The sequence below is a fragment of the Fimicolochytrium jonesii genome (genome assembly GCF_025526975.1).
Source record: "Fimicolochytrium jonesii strain JEL569 chromosome Unknown EV422scaffold_1, whole genome shotgun sequence".
Classification (NCBI taxonomy): Eukaryota; Fungi; Chytridiomycota; class Chytridiomycetes; order Spizellomycetales; family Powellomycetaceae; genus Fimicolochytrium; species Fimicolochytrium jonesii.
In genome coordinates, this window is record NW_026515668.1 from 343833 (window position 1) to 364832 (window position 21000).

The following is a 21000-nucleotide window of genomic DNA, read 5'->3' on the forward strand; positions in this document are numbered from 1 at the left end:
GGTTATGGAAGCGTTTGGCACATGTAAGCGGGCACCCCAACGCGTTTGCGCACATGTAAGCGGGTCGGACGCTTACCCCGGACAGGGGATTGAACAACCTTCGCCCCAGCGTGGCCGGTTTATCGAATTCGAACGAAACAGTGTGAAATCTCACCCGCAGATTCTGGTGCGATGCATACATGGCCCAGTCAACGCGGAATTTAGTTAGCCTGCGACGGAGGTGGAACATGCTCCGTGAATAGATAATAGCTTCAGGAAGGTTGCTAAAATATATCCACCGGTGCGCGGACGCCGCCCGGAAACGTCTGCAGGCAGGTGGAGGGGAGCTTGCCGGGGGGTCTAGCACACTTGCCGCACTCAGCATCAGGTACGTCAGGGAACCGACCGCAGGCCGCAACGTCCTGGGAAGGGAAGGCAGTCAAGGGCGGCATGTAAGCCTTGACGCGCGTCCCTCCTCTCTCTATATATCGATCGATACGAGGATGGTGTGCCTCAGATTCTTCTCGGCGTCACCAATCCCAAGGGACGTCCCACGGTGGACATCCAACGTCCTTGTTGTTCTCAACAGCAAAGTATCCCATTCCGATCCACGAGAAACCCCATGTCGTCATGTCTCAAGATACCTTTGAGGCTCTTTCCCCATCTCACATGAAACACAGAACCTTCGCTGGAGTTCCGTAAGGAAACGGAATCGCGGTCAACATCCCCACAATCACAGAGCAAAATTCCATCCCACCCAGCAGCACAGCACGCACGTGGACGCCAGTCCGTTGACTTCGAGTGGTCCCTTGTTTGATCATCCGCAAGCGCATCCATCGCCCGTCCAAACAACATAACAAGCGCCCCAACACATGTGACCCCCCCCCCCCCCCCCCTCGATATCCCTCTTACACGCGAAACGCACACAGGAGGAGAAATCCCTTACGAAGTCTTGATTTAGGAGTCTTGCCCGACGCGGGCCCGATGAGTCCCGTATCAAGAACGCAGAACACGGATGACTCGATTGACCGCCAAGCGCGCGGGGGGGGGGGGGGGGGGGGGGGGGGTGGGGGGCCCAGCAGCAGCGCTTGTGTATGTCCCATCGGTTAAATAGGTCCATTGGGTGGAACCAATTAGGGTACGCGTCAATTTCGCGCTTTGTTTTTGTTTCGCGTCTCAAAAGTACCTTTCGGACACGTTGCACAGTCGTTTCGGACACACACACACTATTCTTCACGCATATATATACACCGAGCAAAACAGGGCTCATGCACAGGATGACTGATGGGAGAGCGCTTGGGGGACTTGAAAATATGCCGTTGTCGGCGTCGGAACAAGGCAATTTCTTCGGCGTCTGTTTGTCCGGCTTTCGGACAGGCGATCTGTCAAACCAAAGTCCCGATAATCGAGACCCCCCCAAAACGCGCCAAACCAAAAACAGCCAGAACTATGGTGGAAGCAGCCTTTCCACGTTTTCACTCGTATGCAGGACCTTTGCTGGAGGACCTCCGTCGGGAAAACGCGTCAGGATCCTCTCACGCGTCATTTTTGGCGGCTTTTGGGAGTTCGAGGGAAACCGTTGCCAAACCGGGCCTGGGAATCCACACCGCCCCCCCGAAAACAGAATCAAAGACGGTCGCGCATGCCATACGGCGGCTACCAATCTCTTGTAGACCACACCCATGCCGTGCAAGGCCTTCCCGCGTCGTTACCGGCGGTCGTTGCAAACCACATCACGCGAGCTGGAATTGAAAAATACCCCTCTTCCGCATGCTCCCTGTAGAAGAATGCACAACACTGGACTGAGGAAGAAAAGAGGGGAGGCGGAGGGGGGGGGGGGGGGGGGGGGGCAGGGAGGTTCCTGATCTTACCGCGACGGCTCAGGTTCCGGTCCGGAAAGTGTGGCCCTCCTTGGGCCTGCTGGACCCGTGTCTCGAAGACCAGGCTCAAGCACTTTATTTTCTTCCTGCCAGCGGCGCTTTGCCCAGGTACACGAAAAGTTTTTGATTTTGATTCATCGAAGGAAGCTTGCCTGAGCACGCGTCAGTTTCGCGTTTTCGGACATCCGTCAGTCCGCTCGGACATGGTAACCCGTACTGTTGACCTTTTTGCATCCCGAAATATCCGAAGGGATCCAAGGGCCTGCTGGGTGTGTTTGGGGCGGGCGAAGGGATGCTCGTTGGGCCGCCGAGTTTGAACGTCTCTCGGAACGGGGACGCGTCCGTTTCGCGTTTTTTTCGTCGGTGCTGCATACGCACTCGTTTTCGGACCACCCCCCTCGATAGATGGAACACCACACCCATACCTCCGAAAATCAGCGAGGCGCATCGCCGCGCATTTCCCTGCGAAATGGATGCTGACGCACAAGGGGTTATGCACTGCTGGAGCAGCGCGTGGGACTCCCGACCTGACGCGTCACTCATGACCGAACGCGTCGTTTTCGCGTGTTTGTCGGAGCTCTCGAAAGTGCTTTCGGACGGGTTGCACAAGCGATGGGTCCGGGACACCCCCGATCTCTTTTTTCAGTCGTACAGTACATGATCCTCTTGGACGTGCTCCTCAGCGGACCCGTCACGCAACGCGACCTGGACGCGGCGATCATCGTGGCCGTGGAGAGGGAGGGGGAAACGACGGTGTCCATGTTGTTGGCGGCGGGTGCCATTATAGTGTGCAAAATACATGTCGAGTGAATACAACGGTCCGTCTCTACGACGTCTTCACCCGAAACGGGCTGGCTCTTCAGGCATTGCCGCGACCTCATCGTGCGTCAGGACGCACATGATGGTTATCGTGGTGACGACGGCCGATTCGGTGGTTTCGGCAGTTTCGCCTGGCATGTCTTGGTGGTCTGGGTCTAGGCCTGGGTATTGCTCAAAGCAGCATCCCGATCTTCATGCGCCTAGAAGAAACCGCCTACCATATAGATGTTGAATCCCATATGGACAACACCGAACCTATGACCATCCCCTACGCGCGACCTAGGATATCCATAGATTCCGGCACGGTCAAGCTGGAAGAGCCGGGAAACCATCAGGCCAATCATCAACTATGCTTTGCAGGAGCTCGTCACACGCACGATGTTTATCGCGATTCAACCGAGACACCTTCTCCGCAAGCAGTGGATCAATGCCGAGAAGAGGTGGAAGCTTTGGCATGACAATCTGCAGGTATCGGTAGAGGCTTCTGTCCGACAGCGAGGATCTTCAAAGGCCGCTTGCCTCCCCGTGCCGCCCGCATTCGCTCCACCTGGTCAAATATTGCATTGGCAGCGTTCGCGTCATCACGCGCGTTCGGACTCCGTATATTCTGTACAAAAAGGGGATACTGTTCATTTTCATTGTTCTACTCTGCATAAAAGCATACAAAAAACAAGACTCACTCCTTCTCTCCAATCCAACTTCAAAAGCAGATTGCACAATGGTCAGCGGGAAAAAGACTCAAGAAGATAAGCACGTAAAGAAATCCAAGGAATCGGGTTGTGGATTCAACATGCTTATGAGCGTGATGAAAGATGTGGAGAAGTTGTCACGGCCATTCTGCCTATGCTCTGATCATGTTGTGGAAAGGTGGAAAGTGGAGCTCGCAAGACACGTAACGTGCGGGCAACGCCCTCCTGCTTTTCTACCTTCTCTATTTGACAAACCAACACTCGGAGACATCCGGATAATCTTGCAATCATCGGAGAATCGGAACCAACCCTCGGGTGTTTCTGCGAGTCTTGTGTCTCCAGAAACATCTCGCTAGGGACGTAGACCCCAGATCAAACCTCCCATGGTCCGCGCGCAGCCAATAGGGTCCCTATTGAATAGGGTCGGCGGGCGAACATGGAGGGTCCCGTCCTAGTTCCCCCCCATGCCCCCCCATTTTTTTTTCTCTTTCCGTTGGCATACTATTTCCGAGCACAAAACATCCCCTCAGCGAAAACCATATCACTCAGTCTGAAAAAGTCAATTTGCTCGAAACTCAGCATCTTCATTCATATTTGGGCCCCCGCTGGGGGTGCAGGCGTCAGAAACCACTCAAGTCCTTCTAGAAACGAACAAAGGGGAAGGGGGGGCGTTATATACAAAATTTCTCGAAGAGAAGGAGGGGGGGTAGGCGTACGCCGTAATGCGTTGAAAGTAACGAGGCGAAAGGGGCGAGCGTAGGAGGGGGGAAGGGGGAATGTGACTTGGTGGGTGTGCGGAGGGGGGTGGGGCGGATAAGAGGGGGAAAAAAGGTATGGGCAACAAACACACGACGGCTACCGCCCGCTACTCCGATAAGCCGGCGGCCTCGAATTCGAAGGCGAGACCGCGTGTCCATTATACGCCTCGGGCTCGACCCAATTGCTCGGCGCGCCCGTCGTTGGGCCATGCACATGTCTCCCTGTCCCCACGACCTGTTTCGGGGGCCGTCTCGACGAGGGACAGCAACAGCACCGTACGATCGAGTACAGGATCGAGAGGATAAGCAAACCGGCGATGACGAGGATGGGGATCGCGACCGTTTTGTTGGTTTTGATCCAGCCCAGGGCGTCGTCGAGGATATTCCCGCCCGTACAATCGCCGTTTTTGCAAACCGCCTTCCCAGAGAGCCCGCAGGGTGTTCCATCTACAAAGTAGGATTGGAGAACGACGCACTGGGTTCCCGCCTGGCAGAACAACTGACACTGGGATTGTTGGTCCGGGCACGCGCCCGAGAGCGTGAGTGATGCCGCTGCTTCTGATTTACACTGTAGATCCCGCGAAGTGCATTGACCGTTTGCGCATTGGGCTTTTATCCCCGTTGTTGTGGTACAACTGCTCCGATCCGGTTTGAATGTATCCGTCGGACACGTCGCGTTGACACCATTACACGTTTCGGGGATGTCGCATTCCCCACTCGATGCGCGGCAGGTTGTACCGGACGGTTTGAGTTTACATGACGCGCAGCATTCGTCGTTTTTGTCGGAGCAGGTGGCGGCGGGTTTCAACTTGCAGCCGACGTCGCAGCAGGGGTCGGCGGCACAGTCGGCCGCGGTGCCGCAGTCGCATTGTTCCGAGCCTTCGCGGATGCCGTTGCCGCAGATTCCGGTTGCAATTGTTTTTAGAGCGCCTGGTTCTATGGGAGTGGAGAGGGGATATGTAAGAGATCAGTACTCATCAAACTCCTTTTCGCTGAATTTGATCTACATACCTTTGAGACATGTCCCAAATTTCGGAAACCCGCCACAAATCTGATTGATACTGCACGGCGAGAAGTTATCCGTCTTTGACGAGTCCGTGGGGTGCATTATAAACTGCCCATTACAGTTACACGTATCCGTGCACGGGCAGCAGTCACACGCTTCCGGGTCCGTGCATGGACACTGGTTCGTCGCGCCGGAACAATCATGGTACGCGCCGAAATTGTGTCCTATCTCATGCGCGACGACCTTCCACTCGATCTGGACAGCGGCCGAGACGCCTGTCCCTGATACCGACTGTTGGCCGCCAGACGAGGATTGCACCGTTGTTGTCGTTTCACAGAGGGTTTTGAGCCATGCGACGCCGACGGAGGGACCCGTGGGGCAGTTAGTCATGAGATGCCACAACCCGGCATCATCCTTCTCCTTCTGTCCCCTCCAGGCCGAGAAATCGCTCAGGCGCTGGTTGATCGAGTAACTATCGCTGCACTCGCGATTCCATTTCAGGACGGGGTCGGTGGGGGTGCATGCGTCCTGCAAAAAGACCTGGATGACACCGAGGTTGATGTTGAAGGAACGTTCGTAAACCCCCGAGGCGGTGTTCCAGTTCTCGAGGATCTGCTGGAGGGCGTTTTCCTTGCCGTTGTGGAGACGGACGTAGGTGCAGTCCGCGGCGACGGCCATGAAAAGGACTTTGCGGGCTGTCGGGCATCCTGCTGGTGCGCGTTTGGTTAGGGACCCGGCAAGGGACCGTTCGAGACGGTCGGAGATGTTGCGTTGGGCACCGAGGTTGTCCTTTGGGTTGAACGGACATGACGATTCGATTCCGCTTGTGAACCCGCCGTCCTCCCGTCTCCCTAGGGTTGACAGTTCGGGTATTTGCCCGATGGTAGCTGACTCGTCCCGATCCCGTAGCAGTATCATCCGCGCGGCACGGTGTCGTTCCTGCCGCGACGAGGAAGACGGCACCTGGATGTCGACCGAACGCCTCGTTTTGTGGTACGTCTCAATCTCCTTGACGTGGTACATCTGCCCATCGGCGACGAACGAACCGTGAAAGATCTCTTCAGATGGATCGAGTATGATCCGTGCCCACCCTACATCCCTTCTCGCACCGGTCAGCGTTTTCCCAACAACATTTCCTTTGTAGGCGTGTCGTGCCATCCGATGCAGATCGATGAAATTTGGTTCGGCGTCGCTGGCGTATTGCACGTGGGCGTCGGAGTGAAGGAGGTCTGTATTTGGCTCTAGATCTAATGTGAAGGTCTCATTTATGGCCTAGGGAATGCCACAGTTAGTCGATGTCGTTGACGGGTGGGTGGCACTCGTAAAATGGAGTCTCACCTTGAAGCTTAGTTGAAGGTTTCCAGATACTTTCTTCTTGATGGACACCTTTTCTAGAAAGTCATAGAAGCGAACGGGTGGTATCGAAGCTGAAGAGCTGTGGGCTGGAGATAGGGATTGTATGTCAGTACAACCAACAAACAACGGATGTTTCAGCGCGGACTTGCGGTCATGCCACTGCACATACCCCAGACATCGCTGACTATGAGCAGCAGGACAACAAAGTAGACGGCCAAGGCCCTTGACATCGTTGTTGATAGCCCCATCTTCGTAAACCTAGCTCAAAATTCTATCGGTGCGCGGGGCAGTAATTGGCGTTATGGCAGGTAGTTCCGCAAGCCGTTGTTGCGCTCCCGTTTCCCCACTAGCGCCGTCCCCGTTCGAAAATGATCGCTCGTCGTTGTCGTTGCCCAAGTTCCGTAAGTGCTCTCCCTTCTAGCTGATATGCGAGGTATGATACAGTGTATACAAGCGACGGAAGCCACCAAGTGGGCAGGACCGAGAGCCAGACAGGCGTCCTATGAGAGGAGGATTGGCAGTTTTGGCGGGTGCGAGGAAGGAGGTGGAGAGGTTGCGGCTGGAGAGAAGTGCCAACGACGAGGACGGGGAGTGGGTGCAAGCCCGGCTGTTGTGTTGCGTTGCGTTGTGTTGCGAGAGGAAGGCGTTGGTTTTCCCCGTACTGTAAGGGAGGAAACAGGCAGACCGACAGGCAGTTCCTACTAGTAAGTAGTTCTTGGCAGGAAGGGAGGGAGGAGGCTTTCCGAAATTGCAAGCGCGTCTCCTCTACTTTAGGAACTGTAGTATACTTAGCAGTAGTTAGTCTGGTCTTTACTGTACCTTAATAAACGGTCAGACTGCTTTAGCGCTTCTCGGAGGCGTTTGTTTAGAGCGTTGTTGATGTTGATGCAATAATCACTCCCGCCCCTTCTCAATGTTGTCGTGCGTGACACAGCCGCTTTCAGACCGGAGCAGTGTGCGGTTGGTTTCCGCTTGGTGGCGTTCGTGGGCTGTGACGGACGGCCGCTAACGTAATCGTATTATGATTGAGCTTATTGCTGCAATAAGGCCTCGTTCGAATAAATCTCCGGCGTCTCTCCTTGTTTCAGGAACTTCCGCGAGCAATTGACAGCGTGCTTGTCAAACACAAAGACCTGTCACTCTCGCCCGTTTCCTGCTCTTGCATACATACACTTGGCATTTCTCCCAAGCCCCACGTTCGTGGCATCCTTCCGTATACAAGCGACATGGCTGTTGGTTTCAACACACCACCTTCACATGCACCTCCGGGATCAGGTTGCATCGGAGCGCCCTCCCTCCCACCAGTACTACATAGACATGCATCGCCAAATTCAGGTGAGGCTTGACACATCCCAGCGAAAGTGGTAACAAAGCACGGTGAATGCCACATCAGAATGCACAACCAGTGGGCAAAGGTATGGTTGGCGGTGAGGCAATCAAGGCATCTTTGCTTCGGACTTGTCCTATCTTGGGCCTCGCAGCGATGTCCACAGGGCTCAAAGGATCAGTTACATTCATATGCGACGAGATGTGTGTTCTGCGCCGGAATGAGGACAATCCTCATCCTCGTTCTTTGACCCAAGCCCAAGTGACGCCCCGGATGGAAGGACTCCTCCACCCGGATTCCACTTCACACAATTTGCCAGGACGTGAGAGGCCGATAAGATGGATAAGCCCATGGCTCCTGATGCATGATGCCAGTTGCGGCTGACAGATGGGCGAATCTCCTGCCTGCATGGAGCATACGGGGCTGTTCATGTTGCTGGGTTCTCGCCGGAAGTTTGATGAGGTGTGAGCACGGTCGGGGAGTGGGAGTTGCCCGTTATCAGCGCGGGTGGACGCGGATGGACGCGCGGAGTCCAGAATTCAAGCCGGCACAGCGGACATCGGGCGGGACATCGGGCAGGTTTATGCACGGAGGATTTATACGCGTCGAGCGTGTAAGCCGGATCATGAGCCAATATTAAGGTAACACATGTGTCTATTATTGCAATAGCTCCGACTAATGAACGTTACTACCCCCTTTTTTGCAGCCACAATTGAGTTGAATCCTGGATCCCATTCAGGAATGGAATGGGCGGAGATCACTGTGGGATTGTGGATGGGTCTTCTTCCAGCATATGTATATGGAGTTTATGGAGTCTTCTGCGAGTCTATACATAAGCTGGAAGGTGAGATTCCCATGCCCCGCTGTACTGAGAGCTGACCACTTTCCCACAATTCGCTGACCACTTTCCCACGATTGCTTTCTTGTAATGCCTTCACGACGGGGAACAGGAATTGACCATGAAGCGTCAGCTATGCGACGAGTCGCCGTCCAATTGTTTATCGAGGTATGCTATCCACATGCTTACCTACATATGTATGCTTGTTTATATCTCTGATGTGCTCTATGTATGCATGTTTAGGTAATCGCACAGATTCTCAACATGTTCATCACGAGCCTGGCGCCGCCAAGCAGGCTTCCACTGACCATCGAGTGCTTTGTTGTGCTCTGCTGGTACTCACACGACGGCGGTGAAGCGGATGATGATCCAAATTTCACACGAACATTCCTGGAGGCAATCAGACGGTCGGACGATGATGTGCTGTGGCGCATGGCAAGAACGAAGGATGTGTGGATCGCTCATGCTTCCGCGCTGAGTTCGGTTCGATGGCCCTGCCTGAGCAACAGATGATATTCCATCTACAGCAGGAATGGGTCCGTTTGGGAATGGGAGTGCTGAACCTTTGAGGTCGCCACGGAGACCCCAAGAAGCCACCACTGGATGAAATTTCGGTCATCAGAAAGGCCCTGTTCAAGGGACCTGCGAAGATCCAGGCGGGTGTACTCAATGACTGGGCGGGCCGGACTCAAGCCATTGCTAGAACTGACATAGCACTCATTCGGGAAGGCGCAAGGTGCTTGCCAGCCATCCAAGAATTGCCCAAGCACATCACTTCCTGGACCCTGCTGGTCCAGAACGCAGTGATCCAGGACCACACCCCCACCCAGCGTCCCCGGCATTCAAGTATGTCACCACCCCGGAAGGCCCCTCGTCTGGTCAGAGAAACTGGTGGTGCAGACGGTTCGCCTCTTGCGCCCAACGAGGGTACGCCCTCTGCACTTGGTGATAATGGCGAGTATGGGAACCGTCCTCTTGCGCCCAACGAGGGTACGCCCTCTGCACTTGGCGATGATGGCAAGTATGAAGCGCCATCACGCACCGTAGCTGACTGGAACAAGGGGACCACGACCAAAATTCCGTCGGGCTGGCGCTTCCTACGGGAATCTGACGTCGTTGGACTGGCCCCGCTGGAGGTCATGAATCTAGTTCAAGGATCGATCCTGGCCCTGAAAAGGTCGGTGGATGATGGAGTTCTGGACCTGATGCTCTTTGCGGTGACCCATTCGGAGCTTTATGAGGCATATGAAGGAATTGCGCATAGTAAGTGCCACCTTGCATTTGAAATTTCCGGTGCTGTTAACCAAACGGTTAACCAGGGGGCTTGGGCTGAGGCACCCAGATTGAGACCATGATTTGGATTGTGGAACTGGCGAGCGCAGATCATGTTGATGTTGGGACATTGACTACATTGAGTGAAGCATTGAGCGAAGCAACTTTACAATCACTGACACATGTTTTCTTTGCTTTATTCACCCCTATAAATTGGGCGCTCGCCAATTACCCCACATCAACGCAACCTCCCTATATTGCCGAATATCAAGCCACACTCCCTGGATGATAGATGCGCCGACCAATCTTCCCTATGTTCCAATCCTCCCCGACGAGCCTCAGCTCGGATGCGGAATGTGTGCAGCGACTGGTCGTTGTTATGATCTGGACGACAGAGGCGGAAGCGAAGAAGAGAAGACAGAGCGAGAGCGATAGGCGACAAGAGATTGTATTGGCGAAACAAGAAACAAGGACTAGACCAGTAGATGAGAAGAACTGGTGTTGATCTGCTGGGGAGGAAGGGAATGGACGAAGAGAGGCCGGCTATTTGTAGATAGACAACCCAGCAGATCAGAGAACAACAACAACAAGAGGGGACTGGGGGGGCGCCAGCTATGCTCCTAGAGCGGGCGTGGCGAGCGTAGAGAGCATTGCTACAGCTGCTGGCTATGGAGAAGTAGTGGGGGGTGTGGAGAAGCCGGGGGGGGATTGGCGAAATGAAAGGAGAGAGGAGGAGTGGCGATATTGCGGGAGGATTGGCAAAATGAGAGGAGAGAGGGGGAGTGGCATTGACATTGGCATTGACATTGGCATTGACATTGACATTGACATTGACATTGGCGTTTGACATTGGCGGTTGACATTGGCGGCTGTCAGTAGGTAAGCTTATGGTATGGGCGCGTCGTCCATAACAAGAAGCGGCCAGTTGATTGTTCAAAACAACATGCTTCTTCTGGATATACCAGTCTTCCCATCTCACGGCCTTCGCAACCTTCCGTTTCCATGACTCCACAGAAACCTGGTCAAATCCTCGAAGCACCAGTTCCCTAACCTTCTTGAAGTTGCCCCCATCGTTGTTCTGCACCACCCAATTCTTCACATGTCCCCATGCAAGCCCAATCGGGTTCAGCTCACAGTGATAAGGGGGAAGCCAAAGAATGCGGTGTCCGTATCTCGCAGCGATGAGTTCACACTTGATGCGGGGATAGTAGCCTCTCTCGGTTGCCATAGCCTGCATCGATGCCACTGTTGCCCATTTCCATCCAAGACCTGTCTTTTTACTGATCCGCTTCAACGGGACCTGCAGCTCTTTTTCATCCATGCCATACTTCTCCTTCAACATGGTCATCAGTTCTTCCGCCTTCATGCTGTTAAGGTGGGGCTCATTCAAACCGCGGTGGTAGGAAGCGTTGTCCATCATAAAAACTGCTTTGCGCAAAAGTTTGTTGGTGCAATGATCACATAGCGCCTCAAAATATCTGTAGATGAGAAGAATCAATAATTGCATTGTGTATGTGTGTATCGTGTCATACCTTTCAAAATTCTCACAGTTCATGTTGTCATGGTAATCTCCTTGTGACTGAGTGGCGGCAAAGACAACGGGTTCGCCAACCCACCCATCAGGCCCTCCCGCATGCACAATGATGAGTCTTGGTCCTTTGTTCCCTCTCTTCACTATCGTAGTTGCGTCCACCAACCACGTCTTCCGCTGGACATGGTGCTGATTGCAGTATGTTTCATCTAGCCACACCTCCATCTCGCCAGTCAGATTGGTACGCATCTCCATCCTCGCTCGCAAATACTCTGAGCGCTTACGGTGAATCTCGAGGGTTTCAGTGTATGACTGACCGGCCGAAGCGTTGGCCCAGCTAAAGCCAAGCCCTTTAAGGATACGGTTGATAGACCTTGTCGATATGTTGACCTTCCACAGCTCAACCATATGCTGGCGCACAATGTTCGATGAGACTGGGGAGCCTCCAGCGTTGAGAGTATGAACCAGCTCTCGGATATCAATTTTCATGGCACGGTGGTTCAGTCGGAGACGTTCGTACTTTCCCCTCTTGTCAACGGACTTCTCAAAGGTTTGGGTTTCACGGTACTCCTTCCAAAGCGCTGTGACGGTATTGTTGCTAACTCCACAGGCCTCTGCCGTTCTGCCACGTGCGTCAAGTGCAGCTGGGTTGCCGGGATAGTTGTCTGCGTGAAGGTAAAGGAATCTCGCCATTCTGACAACCATATATTTTTCCTCTATGATCAAGGGCTTCCCACGAGGGCGAGAGGGAACAGGAGGGAACAGGTGTTGCGGGTTGGCAGTGTTGCTGAATCTAGGTGAGCGGCGCAGCGGAGTTGACTGGGTGGCCGGTGCAGACGTTGCGGGTGGCCTGGTGGGAGGTGTTGAGGGTGGGGCACCACGCCTAGTCCAGCCCAGGGAGGCCGTTAGGTTAGGCACACTCAAGAGACGCGTGCGGTGGTCCCGGAGGTCTCCCTGTGCTGTGGGGAGTCAGTTTGGGACTCGGCAATTCTACAATGGCGCAATGGCAAGCAGAATGTCGCCGGTCGGGGTCGGAGTGAGGAAAAGGGGTGTGTCGCGCGACTCTCTCGTGAATCTGCGGGCGTTTCTGTGCGCGCATACGCACTGTCAGGTTGCGCTAACTAGATATGGTGTCGTGATCTATAACTCCCCCCCCCCCCCCCCCCCCCCCCCCCCCCACAAAAGGCCGCACGCCGCAAGCTTGAAAGCAGCGGCCCCAACCTCAAAGGTCATCGCTCTCGCACCAGCACACCCGTCAGACGTACTCCACCTACAGTACAGTACATACACCGCTCCAAGGTGTCGGACTTTGGCCCACGAGCATCGAACCCTGGCTCTCTAAAGTCCCTCACTAACGAACCCCCGCCAGGCAGCCTCCCAACATGTCCGCCCAACCCCTCCAACCCGGCCAATTCGTCACCCGAAACGGCGCCGAGCTCTACGACCCTACCACCAAAACCCCCCTCCGGTGGGTCTCCTTCAACACACCAACCCTCCACTTTATCGACGACCCCTCCTTCCTCGTCCCCACCACTTATGAGCAGGAAGACCTCGCGCGGTCCGTCTCCCTATTGGGCGGGCGGGTTGTTCGCTTGTACACGCTGGGGGTGCAGGGTAGAGGAGACGCGGCGTGGGATAAGGGCAATTTCCCTGGCCCAATGAAACATGTGATCAAGAGAAGGACTAAGAGTACGGCGCCGGCGGGGCAGCTGTTTGAGTTGAACGAGATTGTTATGCGGGGGTTGGACAATGCTGTCGCGGCTGCCGAAAGGAGTGGGATAAGGATTATTTTCCCGTTTTTGGATAACTGGGAATGGTGGGGCGGATACCCGCAATTCACGTACCTCATCAACGACAGTGCGGCGCCGGCGACCTTCTTCACGGATCCGACCATCATCACCAACTACAAGACCCTCATCCGTCTGGTCCTCACCCGCAACAACACCATCACCGGCCGACTCTACTCCGACGAACCCGCCATCCTCGCCTGGGAAACAGGCAACGAGCTGGAATACAACAACGGCCGCGTGCCCACATCCTGGACCAGCGATATTGCCGCCCACATCAAATCCATCGACAAAAACCACCTTGTAGCTGACGGCTCGTGGAAGCACGGCTGGGACGACTCAGCCCTCGCCGACCCCAACATCGACCTCTACTCCAACCACTACTACCCTCAATTCGAGCTCCCCAAATCCGAATGGATCGGCGTTGGCGTCCTCGCAGCGGTCATGGGCATCGCCTTCATGGTAATGTGCTTCACAATCTGCTTCTCCAAACGCGTCTCCTGGATTCGCATCCCGACCGACTACGAAAACATCAAACGCGAGTCCAAGAAACGTAAGCTCCTCACCCTTGCCATCGCCCTCTTCGTCCTCGCCGGAGCAGCAGGCGGGATCGGCGCCATCGTCGGCCACCGCATGACCGTCCCCCTCTACGCCGACCGCGCCTCCTCGGACGCCGCCACAGTATCCGCCCACGACAAAGCCTTCTTCGCAGGCGAATTCGGCCTCGCGTCCTCCAAAGCCATGCAAGGCCTCATCGACAACCACCTCGCCCGCTCCTCAAAAGGTTTCGCTGGCGCGATGGTCTGGTCCCTCCGCGGCCACGCGCGCGGGGGAGGGTTCAACACACACGCGGAGGACCACGGATACCAAGCGTACCACTACCCCGGCTTCACCACCTTCGGCGACGACGAGAAAACTATCCTGGCGGCCGTCACAAAGGGCGCCAGAGAAGCCGCCGCTCAGACAGGCTACACCATCCCCTCCCCAGCCCTCCCGATCCCCCCAACCCTCCTCCCCATCACGAACACCACCTTCTTCCGCTGGCAAGGCTCCTACGGCGCATACAACTACGATCTGGAACGCGCCGATGGGGCGAATGCGACTGCCGCTGCGGCATGGACGATTGTGGGTGGGGGGTTGAGTGATGCGATTAATACGAATAGCACCGCGACGATGTTCACGGAGACGACGGCGCAGAATGGGAAGGCGTATTCGTACCGCGTGAGGGCGAGGAATGAGGTTGGGGTTGGGGAGCCGAGTAATGTTGTGAGTTTCACTGCTTGAACGAGACAATGAAAGACTTGGAGAATATAGACTGGACAATGCAGATTCCATCCCTCGGTTCTCCTTTCTGGCGTATTTATTTCAGTGCTGCGTAGACAATACCCTCCTCGGCTTTGTCTGGGGACGCTTTTGTGTTTTTGTTTGAGGTCTTATGTACTCTATGTGTGTCCATTTTCTCTCATGATATATAACAATGTCATCAAAGGATACCAGCGCGAACCGGTCCTTCCATCCACCTCCTGGTGGACCATCGATAATTCTTTCATAAACAACACGCCGTGAAAAACATCATTACGCAGGTTCATGCGTAGGCATCGGCACCTCAACCCCATGCGTCGGCACGCTCACCCCCGCCGCCTCCCCACCCTCCTCCTCCAACCACGCCTGATACCTCTCCCACAAAACCCCCACCTCCACGCCCGTCCACCCCCTCACCGTCTCCTCCGCGGGCCTCCTCGTCAACTCCCCCACCAACCCCTCCCACTTCCCCTCACACCAATCCAAAAAGTACCCACTCCGCTCATACCCATCGGCCCAATTCCCCCCGACCCCCCTCCGCCAATGGCGCGCGGCCAGCCCCCCGCGCAGCCGCACGTAGTCAGCAACCCCCTCGACGATCCAGTGCGGCGCGGGAGCGGCGACGTAGCATTGCCAGACATGTGTGAGCTCATGGAGGAGGACGCCGAGTATTTCATGCGTCGTCGCTTTCACGTCCGAGGCGTTGGTGGCGTGCACGCTCTGGATGTACGTGCTGCTGAGATGGATCTCGGAGGTGATTGTTCCCGAGGGCGGAATGGCGTCCGAGGGCGGGGGCGTGTCGGTGCATGTGGTGTGGGAATGGGTGGTATGCGCGATCCCCTCGAACGGGCGCACATGCAGGCTGATCGACGCGAGGGGCGGGAGGGTTGTGGAGGATGCGGCGGGGTAGATGAGGGCGATTGCGCGGAGGGAGAGGGTGAGGAGGAGGTCGGTGGGGATGGGGATGGATTTGGAGAAGAGGGTGGTACCCGGGTGGTGGGTGAGGTGGACTGTTACGGGGGGGAGGCGGATTGGGAGGGGGAGGACGGTTGGGGTTGGGGTTGGGGTGGGGGCGGATGGATGATGCGAGGTTGGGGAGGTCATCTTGGCGGGGTGGCGATGTGTAAACCGAGAGGATTTCGACCGACTTGATATCCAATGTGCTGTGCGACGCTGATGGTGATGTTCAGAGTGTTACAGTGGGAAGGAGGGCAGAGTTGCGTTGCTTTTTGCTTACCGCATAGGCGGTCGGGAAAAAGGAGAAGGTTTCCCCCCTTTTTGCTGTGCCCAGGGGTCTTGGGCGGCACTCACGGTCCCTGGGTGCCCATTAGAGGCCGGATAGACGTACTGTACGCTCGTCCGTTGTGCACACAGCTCTCCCGTCTTGGGTTCTCCCAGTCCAGCGAATACGTACATGATGGGCGCAAAAGTAAAACTCCTCGTAGAACACAGCCGGTCCCTGCTCGCACTCCACCACGCGTTCGCCAGAGGCGCATTCCCGTCCTCCTCCTCCTCCTCCAAATCCACAACAACACTCAACGATGGAGTCAACCTCGACGTCTCGCGCCCCGTCGTCCGGCCCGAGGAGGAGATATTGGAGGAGTATTGGGAACGCGAGGGGATTGTGGATGAGGCGGATAGGATATTCATGAAGGAGGTATTGAATGGGTGTGTGCGGCATCGGAAGGTTTTGGAGGTGGGTGACGGTTGGGGGAGGGGGGGGGGGGGGGGGGAGGGCATGCGGATGCGATTGGGGAAGTGGGGTGACAACTGGGTACTGAACGAGGGCATTTCCGACTTTCGACATTAGGTGGCTCTGAAGATGTTCTACGCGGCGATGGAGGAACGGTTATTGAGGAATGAATACAACCTGTATGCAGGTATGCAACTCAACATGCACGGAGGGCCACATCATATTCCTTTCACTGATATAGCGCTTTTGAAATCCACCCAGTTCTCTTCTATCTGACACTCTTCCGCCTCAGCGACCTAAGTTTCCCCAAACTCCGAAGCATCCTCCTCAGCTACCCCCCCACCCAATCCGCGCCGTTCGTCCGATTCGTCTTCGACGCCCAGCGGCTAACCGGCGACCTCCAGAAACGGTGGAACGCCATCCTCGACGCCGAATGGGTGAAGGAGAACATCATCAACCCCGTCCTGTCATGTGTCGATCTAGGCCACGCGCTGATCACCGAGCTAGAGGAGCGCGGCGCGAAAGGCATGGTGCTGAAAAAGACGTCCAAGGCCCCAACCGAATCCCACCCTTTCCTCCTCACCAAACCCAAACCGCGGCGCATCCCCTCCCCGACCGACATCACCACCAACGTCCCGAAAGCACGCGCTGTGCCCAAGTCTGTGTACGACGGCACCGGCGACTTTGAGGCCCTCGAACGCACGAAAGCCGAGAACCGCGAACGCGCCCTGCAGGCCTACGCGAAGGCCGAGACGCAACAATTCGCGGTCGTCACCCGCACCCCGCCCGTGCCTACCCGCGCGCAGACCCCGCCGTCGCCGCCCCGGCCGCGCTTGCATAAACCCGTGCCGGCGAACCTGAGGGACGCGGTGCCGATCAAGCTTACCACGGCTGCGATTTTGAGGGAGGATGCGTTGGTGAGACGGCATCGGAGGGAGGAGGAGGTGTGGTTGAGTGAGGTCGAGATGGGATTGAGGGATGGCGGGGAGTTTAGGGAGTGGGAGAATGAGGCGAAGATGAGAGGTGGGTTTTTGCGTTTTCTTATTCCCCCCCGCGTTTGTCCCAGCGGGATCTGCAATTTGCAATGGCTGATCAGTACGAACGCATGGATGGTGCAGAGGAAGAAGACCGAAAACTCGAGCAAGAAAAACGAAAGCTGGAGATCCAGCTCATGCGCGAAGAAGCATACATCGCCAAACAAGATCTGCTCAAAGAAAACAGGTGAGCCCCGCAAAATTCCGAACCTCGAACACCCGCCTTCAATCTTCCAGTATACTGATCGAATCGGTGCGTCTCAGGGAACGAGCGCAAGACCTAATGGCAGAACGCGAAACCCTCCGCGCCACCGCCCAAGCCTCCCGCAAAGAACTCGAAGAAGAAAACCGCAAAAAAGTAGAGGAGATCCAGGGGATGCAGGAGGATATCCAAAAGGCCAAGAAGAAAGTCATGGACGATAACCTGCGCAAAGGTAAACCAAACAAAAAAAAAACACAAGCACATATCGGAAATACATATCCCCATTCCGCTGAGTGTTTTCTGAATATTCTTTCCTCCCACAGCCGCGGACATAACCCACCAAACCGCGCACCTCCGCACGCTTGCCCTCAAAGCGCAGGAAGAAGAACTCGCCCGCAAATCCCTCCTGATCGCACAGATCCGGCAACTCGAGCGCAGCATCCCCTCCGTCGGGTCCATCGTCAAATTCGTCGACCCGACCGAAACGTCCCACGTCGGTCTCCTCTCAGAAATGTCTGTCACGGAACTGCAGGAACGGTTGCTGGTTACGAAACAGGCGAAGGAGGAGGAGGAGGAACGGAGACGGGAGGAGATTGGCGAGGAGAGGAGGGTTAGGGTGGCTTTGATTAGGGGGAAGTTGGAGGATATTGAACGGGAGAGGGGGGAGAGGAGACGGCGGAGGAGGGAGGCGGGGCGGAGGGGTGAGGGGGGCGAGGAGTCGGCGCTTGTTACGTCGACGTCGGCTGCGGAGTCGGTTTATAGTTATAAAGCGACGACGACGACAGCGACGTCATCAGCAACGACAACGCATAAACAGACTTCAGAGACACGGGAACTGAAACACCTCCGCGACAAACTACACCAGAAGCGCGCCGCACGCCTCGCTCAGCCTCCACCACTCCCCGCGGGCCGTTCGCTCAGTGCAAAGGGCACGGGACATGCGGTCCCGGACGTCGCGGCGTCGTCGGAGTGGATCGAGCTAGATATCGCCGAGAGGGAGTATCGTGCCCAGCGTGGGTTTAGGAAGGGGACTTCGGGGAGTAGTGGGACGGTGGGCTGGGAGGCGGGGGAGGTTGGGGCCTAATTGGGGATCGTTGCAATTTTTGGGGAAGGGTTATCCTTTTGTCTTTTTTGGATTATTGTTGTGATAGCATGAGTGGAAAGTGGATTGGAGGCAGGCATCAATGAGATTCATTCACCCCCACATTACAAAACACAGCCTAATTTCTAGAACGAAGGGAGACGAAGTTCTATTCTATAGAAAGCTTACTTATAGACATACGCATGCGGAAATACCTCCTCACCGCCTCGCCCGTCCCAAAAAGCCCAATATCGCGCCCAGGATAAGCACCACGACGCGGTTCCGCGGCATCATGCGCATCATGTACAGGAGGGATCCGCGGTCTGCTGTTAATCTCCCCTGCCCTACTGACGCTGCTGCTGCAACTGAGCGTGGCGGTCCAGGGGTTACTGTCGAGTCGACGGGTTTGGGTCGGTGTGTAAGTGTTGTTGATTGGGGTGCGGATTCGGATGGTTGTTGATTAGTGACAGGGAGCTGGATTTTGGATAGGGTGGGTTTGCGTGGGGGTTTTGGAGAGGATTTGAGTTCGTTCGAGGGGAGTGTCATGCGTTCGGAGGGTGGCAGGGAACGATAGGACTGCGATAACAAAACACACATGACGAGGTTAGAGACCATTCAGACCGCACACACCCCTAGTGCAGAATTCGCAACCCACCTCAACAATAGCCCCAATAAACTCCCCAATCGGCCTCTGATGCCATCTACTCGTCCTAAACCACCCCTCAAACCACCCAATATGCCCACCCCTTTTCGTCGTCGCCATAATACAGTGCGGGTTCTCATACACTTCAAAGTACGGCAACACCTCCGGCGGGCTAATCGGGTCGTCCAACGCAGTCAGGACCAAAAACGGCACGCGGATATCGGGTATATACTGCGCAGACGACGCTTTACGGTAATACTCATGCACGGTGCGGTACTTGAACATGACGCGGGTGAGGAGGTTGTCGAATTCGTATAAATACCGCGCTTTGAGGAGTTTGCCGGCATCGAAGATGTCGGTTCCCGAGAGTTTCGAGGAGTGCTTTTTAAAGACGCGGATGAGGTTTTGGGTGAGGGCTTTGGAGTAGAGGTTGCGGCCGAGCCAGGTGCGGTGGAGGGCGCGGGAGGAGCCGAGGAGGTCGAAGGGGTTGCTGACGGAGACGGCGCCGAGGAAGGGGCATTTGTCGCCTAGTTCGCCGACAAGCTGGGTTGGATGAAGGTGGTGTGTTAGTTTTGGGATGTGTGATGTGGATGAGGAGAGGGGATGGTTCGCTCCGCTCGCTTGGATGGTTGAATGGTTGAACGATACCCTGCTCGCTCCGTTCGCGACAAGGAGGTTAAGGTGGGTGGGTGAGGGGAGTATCGCGCCCCTTTGGCGCAATGGGGTGCTCGCTTCGCTTGCCAAAAATCTGACGCTCGCTGAGGCTCGCTAAGAGCCGTGATTAGGGGTATTTCGCCTTTGGCGCAACAGAACTCCTTCGCTCGCGCTCCCTGGCGTTCACCGCCCGCTTCGCTCGCAAAAGCCTTCGCTCTGGTCGTCCTCGCTGACACTCGAACTATTCCCATACCTTAGTGAGAACATTCGCCCCAAGAGAAAATCCAACCGCAAACAACGGCGCCCTCGGGTACTTTCTTCTAATGTGCTCGACCGCTAACCTCGCATCATCCGTATAGGCCCCACAATAAAGTTGCGCGGACGTCAGCTCCGTATCCGCACACCCCCTAAAATTACACACCACACTCCTATAACCCCTCCCCCCAACCTCATGCACCACATCCTGGACATACGACTCATGCGACCCGCCCGTCAGTCCATGCAGCACCACCACTATCGGGGTCTCCGGGTCACTTTTCTGCTGTTCCGTCAACGTCGCATCATGCGAGTCGAGCGCGACATTTCCGCCGTCGGCGAAATAGATGAGTTCGCGAGTGTAGGCCACTTTGTTCCCCGCGTAGTCGGCATACAGCGAGGCGTAACAGGTCTGCAGGTGCCCGTTGAAGAGGAACCAGATGGGTTTAAAGACGTTTGTGCGGTTTTGGGAAGAGTAGAGGGTTGGGCAGGAGGTGCGGACGAGGTTGAGGAGGGAGATGCGCTCGACCCGGGATTCGCCGGGTATCTGAGCCCCATCGCTGGTGCTTGGGCGGCGGCCGCGGCGGATGCCGACTGAGCGGGGGCCGTAGTGGAGCTCGACGCGGTCGTTGGAGAAGAGTTTTGCCCAGAAGTATTGGGCGAGCCAGAGGATGAAGGTGGTGATGACGGCGGTGGTGAGGAGAATATGTTGTGGGGATTTTGTGGCGAGTTGGTGCCTGACTACAAAGTCCGGCGGTAGTGTTGATAGGAGTTGTGAAGCGAACCTCGTTGGCCCTTCTCGAAAGAGGTTTGGCTGGTCGCCCATCGAAGCGTTGGAGACTGCAGCCGACATGAGGTGCAGTGGTGACTTTGAAACTGAATATGAGAATGCCT

General features: G+C 55.8%; 6 protein-coding genes across 6 annotated transcripts; 3 read left to right on the forward strand and 3 right to left on the reverse strand.

The window, feature by feature from the left end:
* Positions 1 to 3972: 3972 nt before the first annotated feature.
* EV422DRAFT_4991 (Metallo-peptidase family M12-domain-containing protein) lies at positions 3973 to 6828 on the reverse strand. Its single transcript, XM_053068063.1, has 4 exons — positions 6657 to 6828; positions 6470 to 6573; positions 5137 to 6403; positions 3973 to 5061 (listed from the first exon to the last, which is right to left on the reverse strand). The coding sequence occupies exons 1-4, from the start codon at positions 6733 to 6735 to the stop codon at positions 4223 to 4225; spliced, it is 2289 nt and encodes a 762-aa protein (XP_052929890.1). The 5' UTR covers positions 6736 to 6828; the 3' UTR covers positions 3973 to 4222.
* Positions 6829 to 7970: 1142 nt separating this feature from the next.
* EV422DRAFT_502420 (uncharacterized protein) lies at positions 7971 to 9985 on the forward strand (the record flags this gene model as incomplete). The annotated part of the gene is made up of 7 exons (XM_053068267.1): positions 7971 to 8136; positions 8189 to 8427; positions 8484 to 8658; positions 8765 to 8820; positions 8896 to 9135; positions 9243 to 9915; positions 9972 to 9985. 7 exons carry the CDS (start codon positions 7971 to 7973, stop codon positions 9983 to 9985), a joined length of 1563 nt encoding a protein of 520 aa, XP_052929891.1.
* A 2647-nt stretch (positions 9986 to 12632) lies between these two features.
* Positions 12633 to 14951, forward strand: EV422DRAFT_510959 (glycoside hydrolase superfamily). The gene has a single exon (XM_053068972.1). The coding sequence runs from the start codon at positions 12838 to 12840 to the stop codon at positions 14524 to 14526; it is 1689 nt and encodes a 562-aa protein (XP_052929892.1). The 5' UTR covers positions 12633 to 12837; the 3' UTR covers positions 14527 to 14951.
* Positions 14818 to 15648, reverse strand: EV422DRAFT_562706 (peptidase of plants and bacteria-domain-containing protein; the record flags this gene model as incomplete). The annotated part of the gene is made up of 1 exon (XM_053071976.1): positions 14818 to 15648. The coding sequence occupies one exon, from the start codon at positions 15646 to 15648 to the stop codon at positions 14818 to 14820; it is 831 nt and encodes a 276-aa protein (XP_052929893.1).
* A 313-nt stretch (positions 15649 to 15961) lies between these two features.
* EV422DRAFT_490892 (uncharacterized protein) lies at positions 15962 to 18557 on the forward strand (the record flags this gene model as incomplete). The annotated part of the gene is made up of 6 exons (XM_053067491.1): positions 15962 to 16240; positions 16355 to 16424; positions 16499 to 17260; positions 17356 to 17458; positions 17536 to 17705; positions 17797 to 18557. The coding sequence occupies 6 exons, from the start codon at positions 15962 to 15964 to the stop codon at positions 18555 to 18557; spliced, it is 2145 nt and encodes a 714-aa protein (XP_052929894.1).
* A 601-nt stretch (positions 18558 to 19158) lies between these two features.
* On the reverse strand, positions 19159 to 20932 carry EV422DRAFT_490955 (Alpha/Beta hydrolase protein; the record flags this gene model as incomplete). Its single annotated transcript, XM_053067498.1, has 2 exons — positions 19159 to 19740; positions 20105 to 20932. 2 exons carry the CDS (start codon positions 20930 to 20932, stop codon positions 19159 to 19161), a joined length of 1410 nt encoding a protein of 469 aa, XP_052929895.1.
* Between the last annotated feature and the right edge of the window lie 68 nt (positions 20933 to 21000).

Bases quoted from the DNA above. Each gene is read 5' to 3' on its own strand.
- EV422DRAFT_4991 (XM_053068063.1), bottom strand. From the start codon at position 6,735: ATGGGGCTATCAACAACGATGTCAAGGGCCTTGGCCGTCTACTTTGTT. The intron at 6,404-6,469 runs GTGAGACTCCAT...GGCATTCCCTAG, and splicing joins ACCTTCAACTAAGCTTCAAG to GCCATAAATGAGACCTTCAC. The intron at 5,062-5,136 runs GTATGTAGATCA...CCACTCCCATAG, and splicing joins ATTTGGGACATGTCTCAAAG to AACCAGGCGCTCTAAAAACA.
- EV422DRAFT_510959 (XM_053068972.1), top strand. From the start codon at position 12,838: ATGTCCGCCCAACCCCTCCAACCCGGCCAATTCGTCACCCGAAACGGC.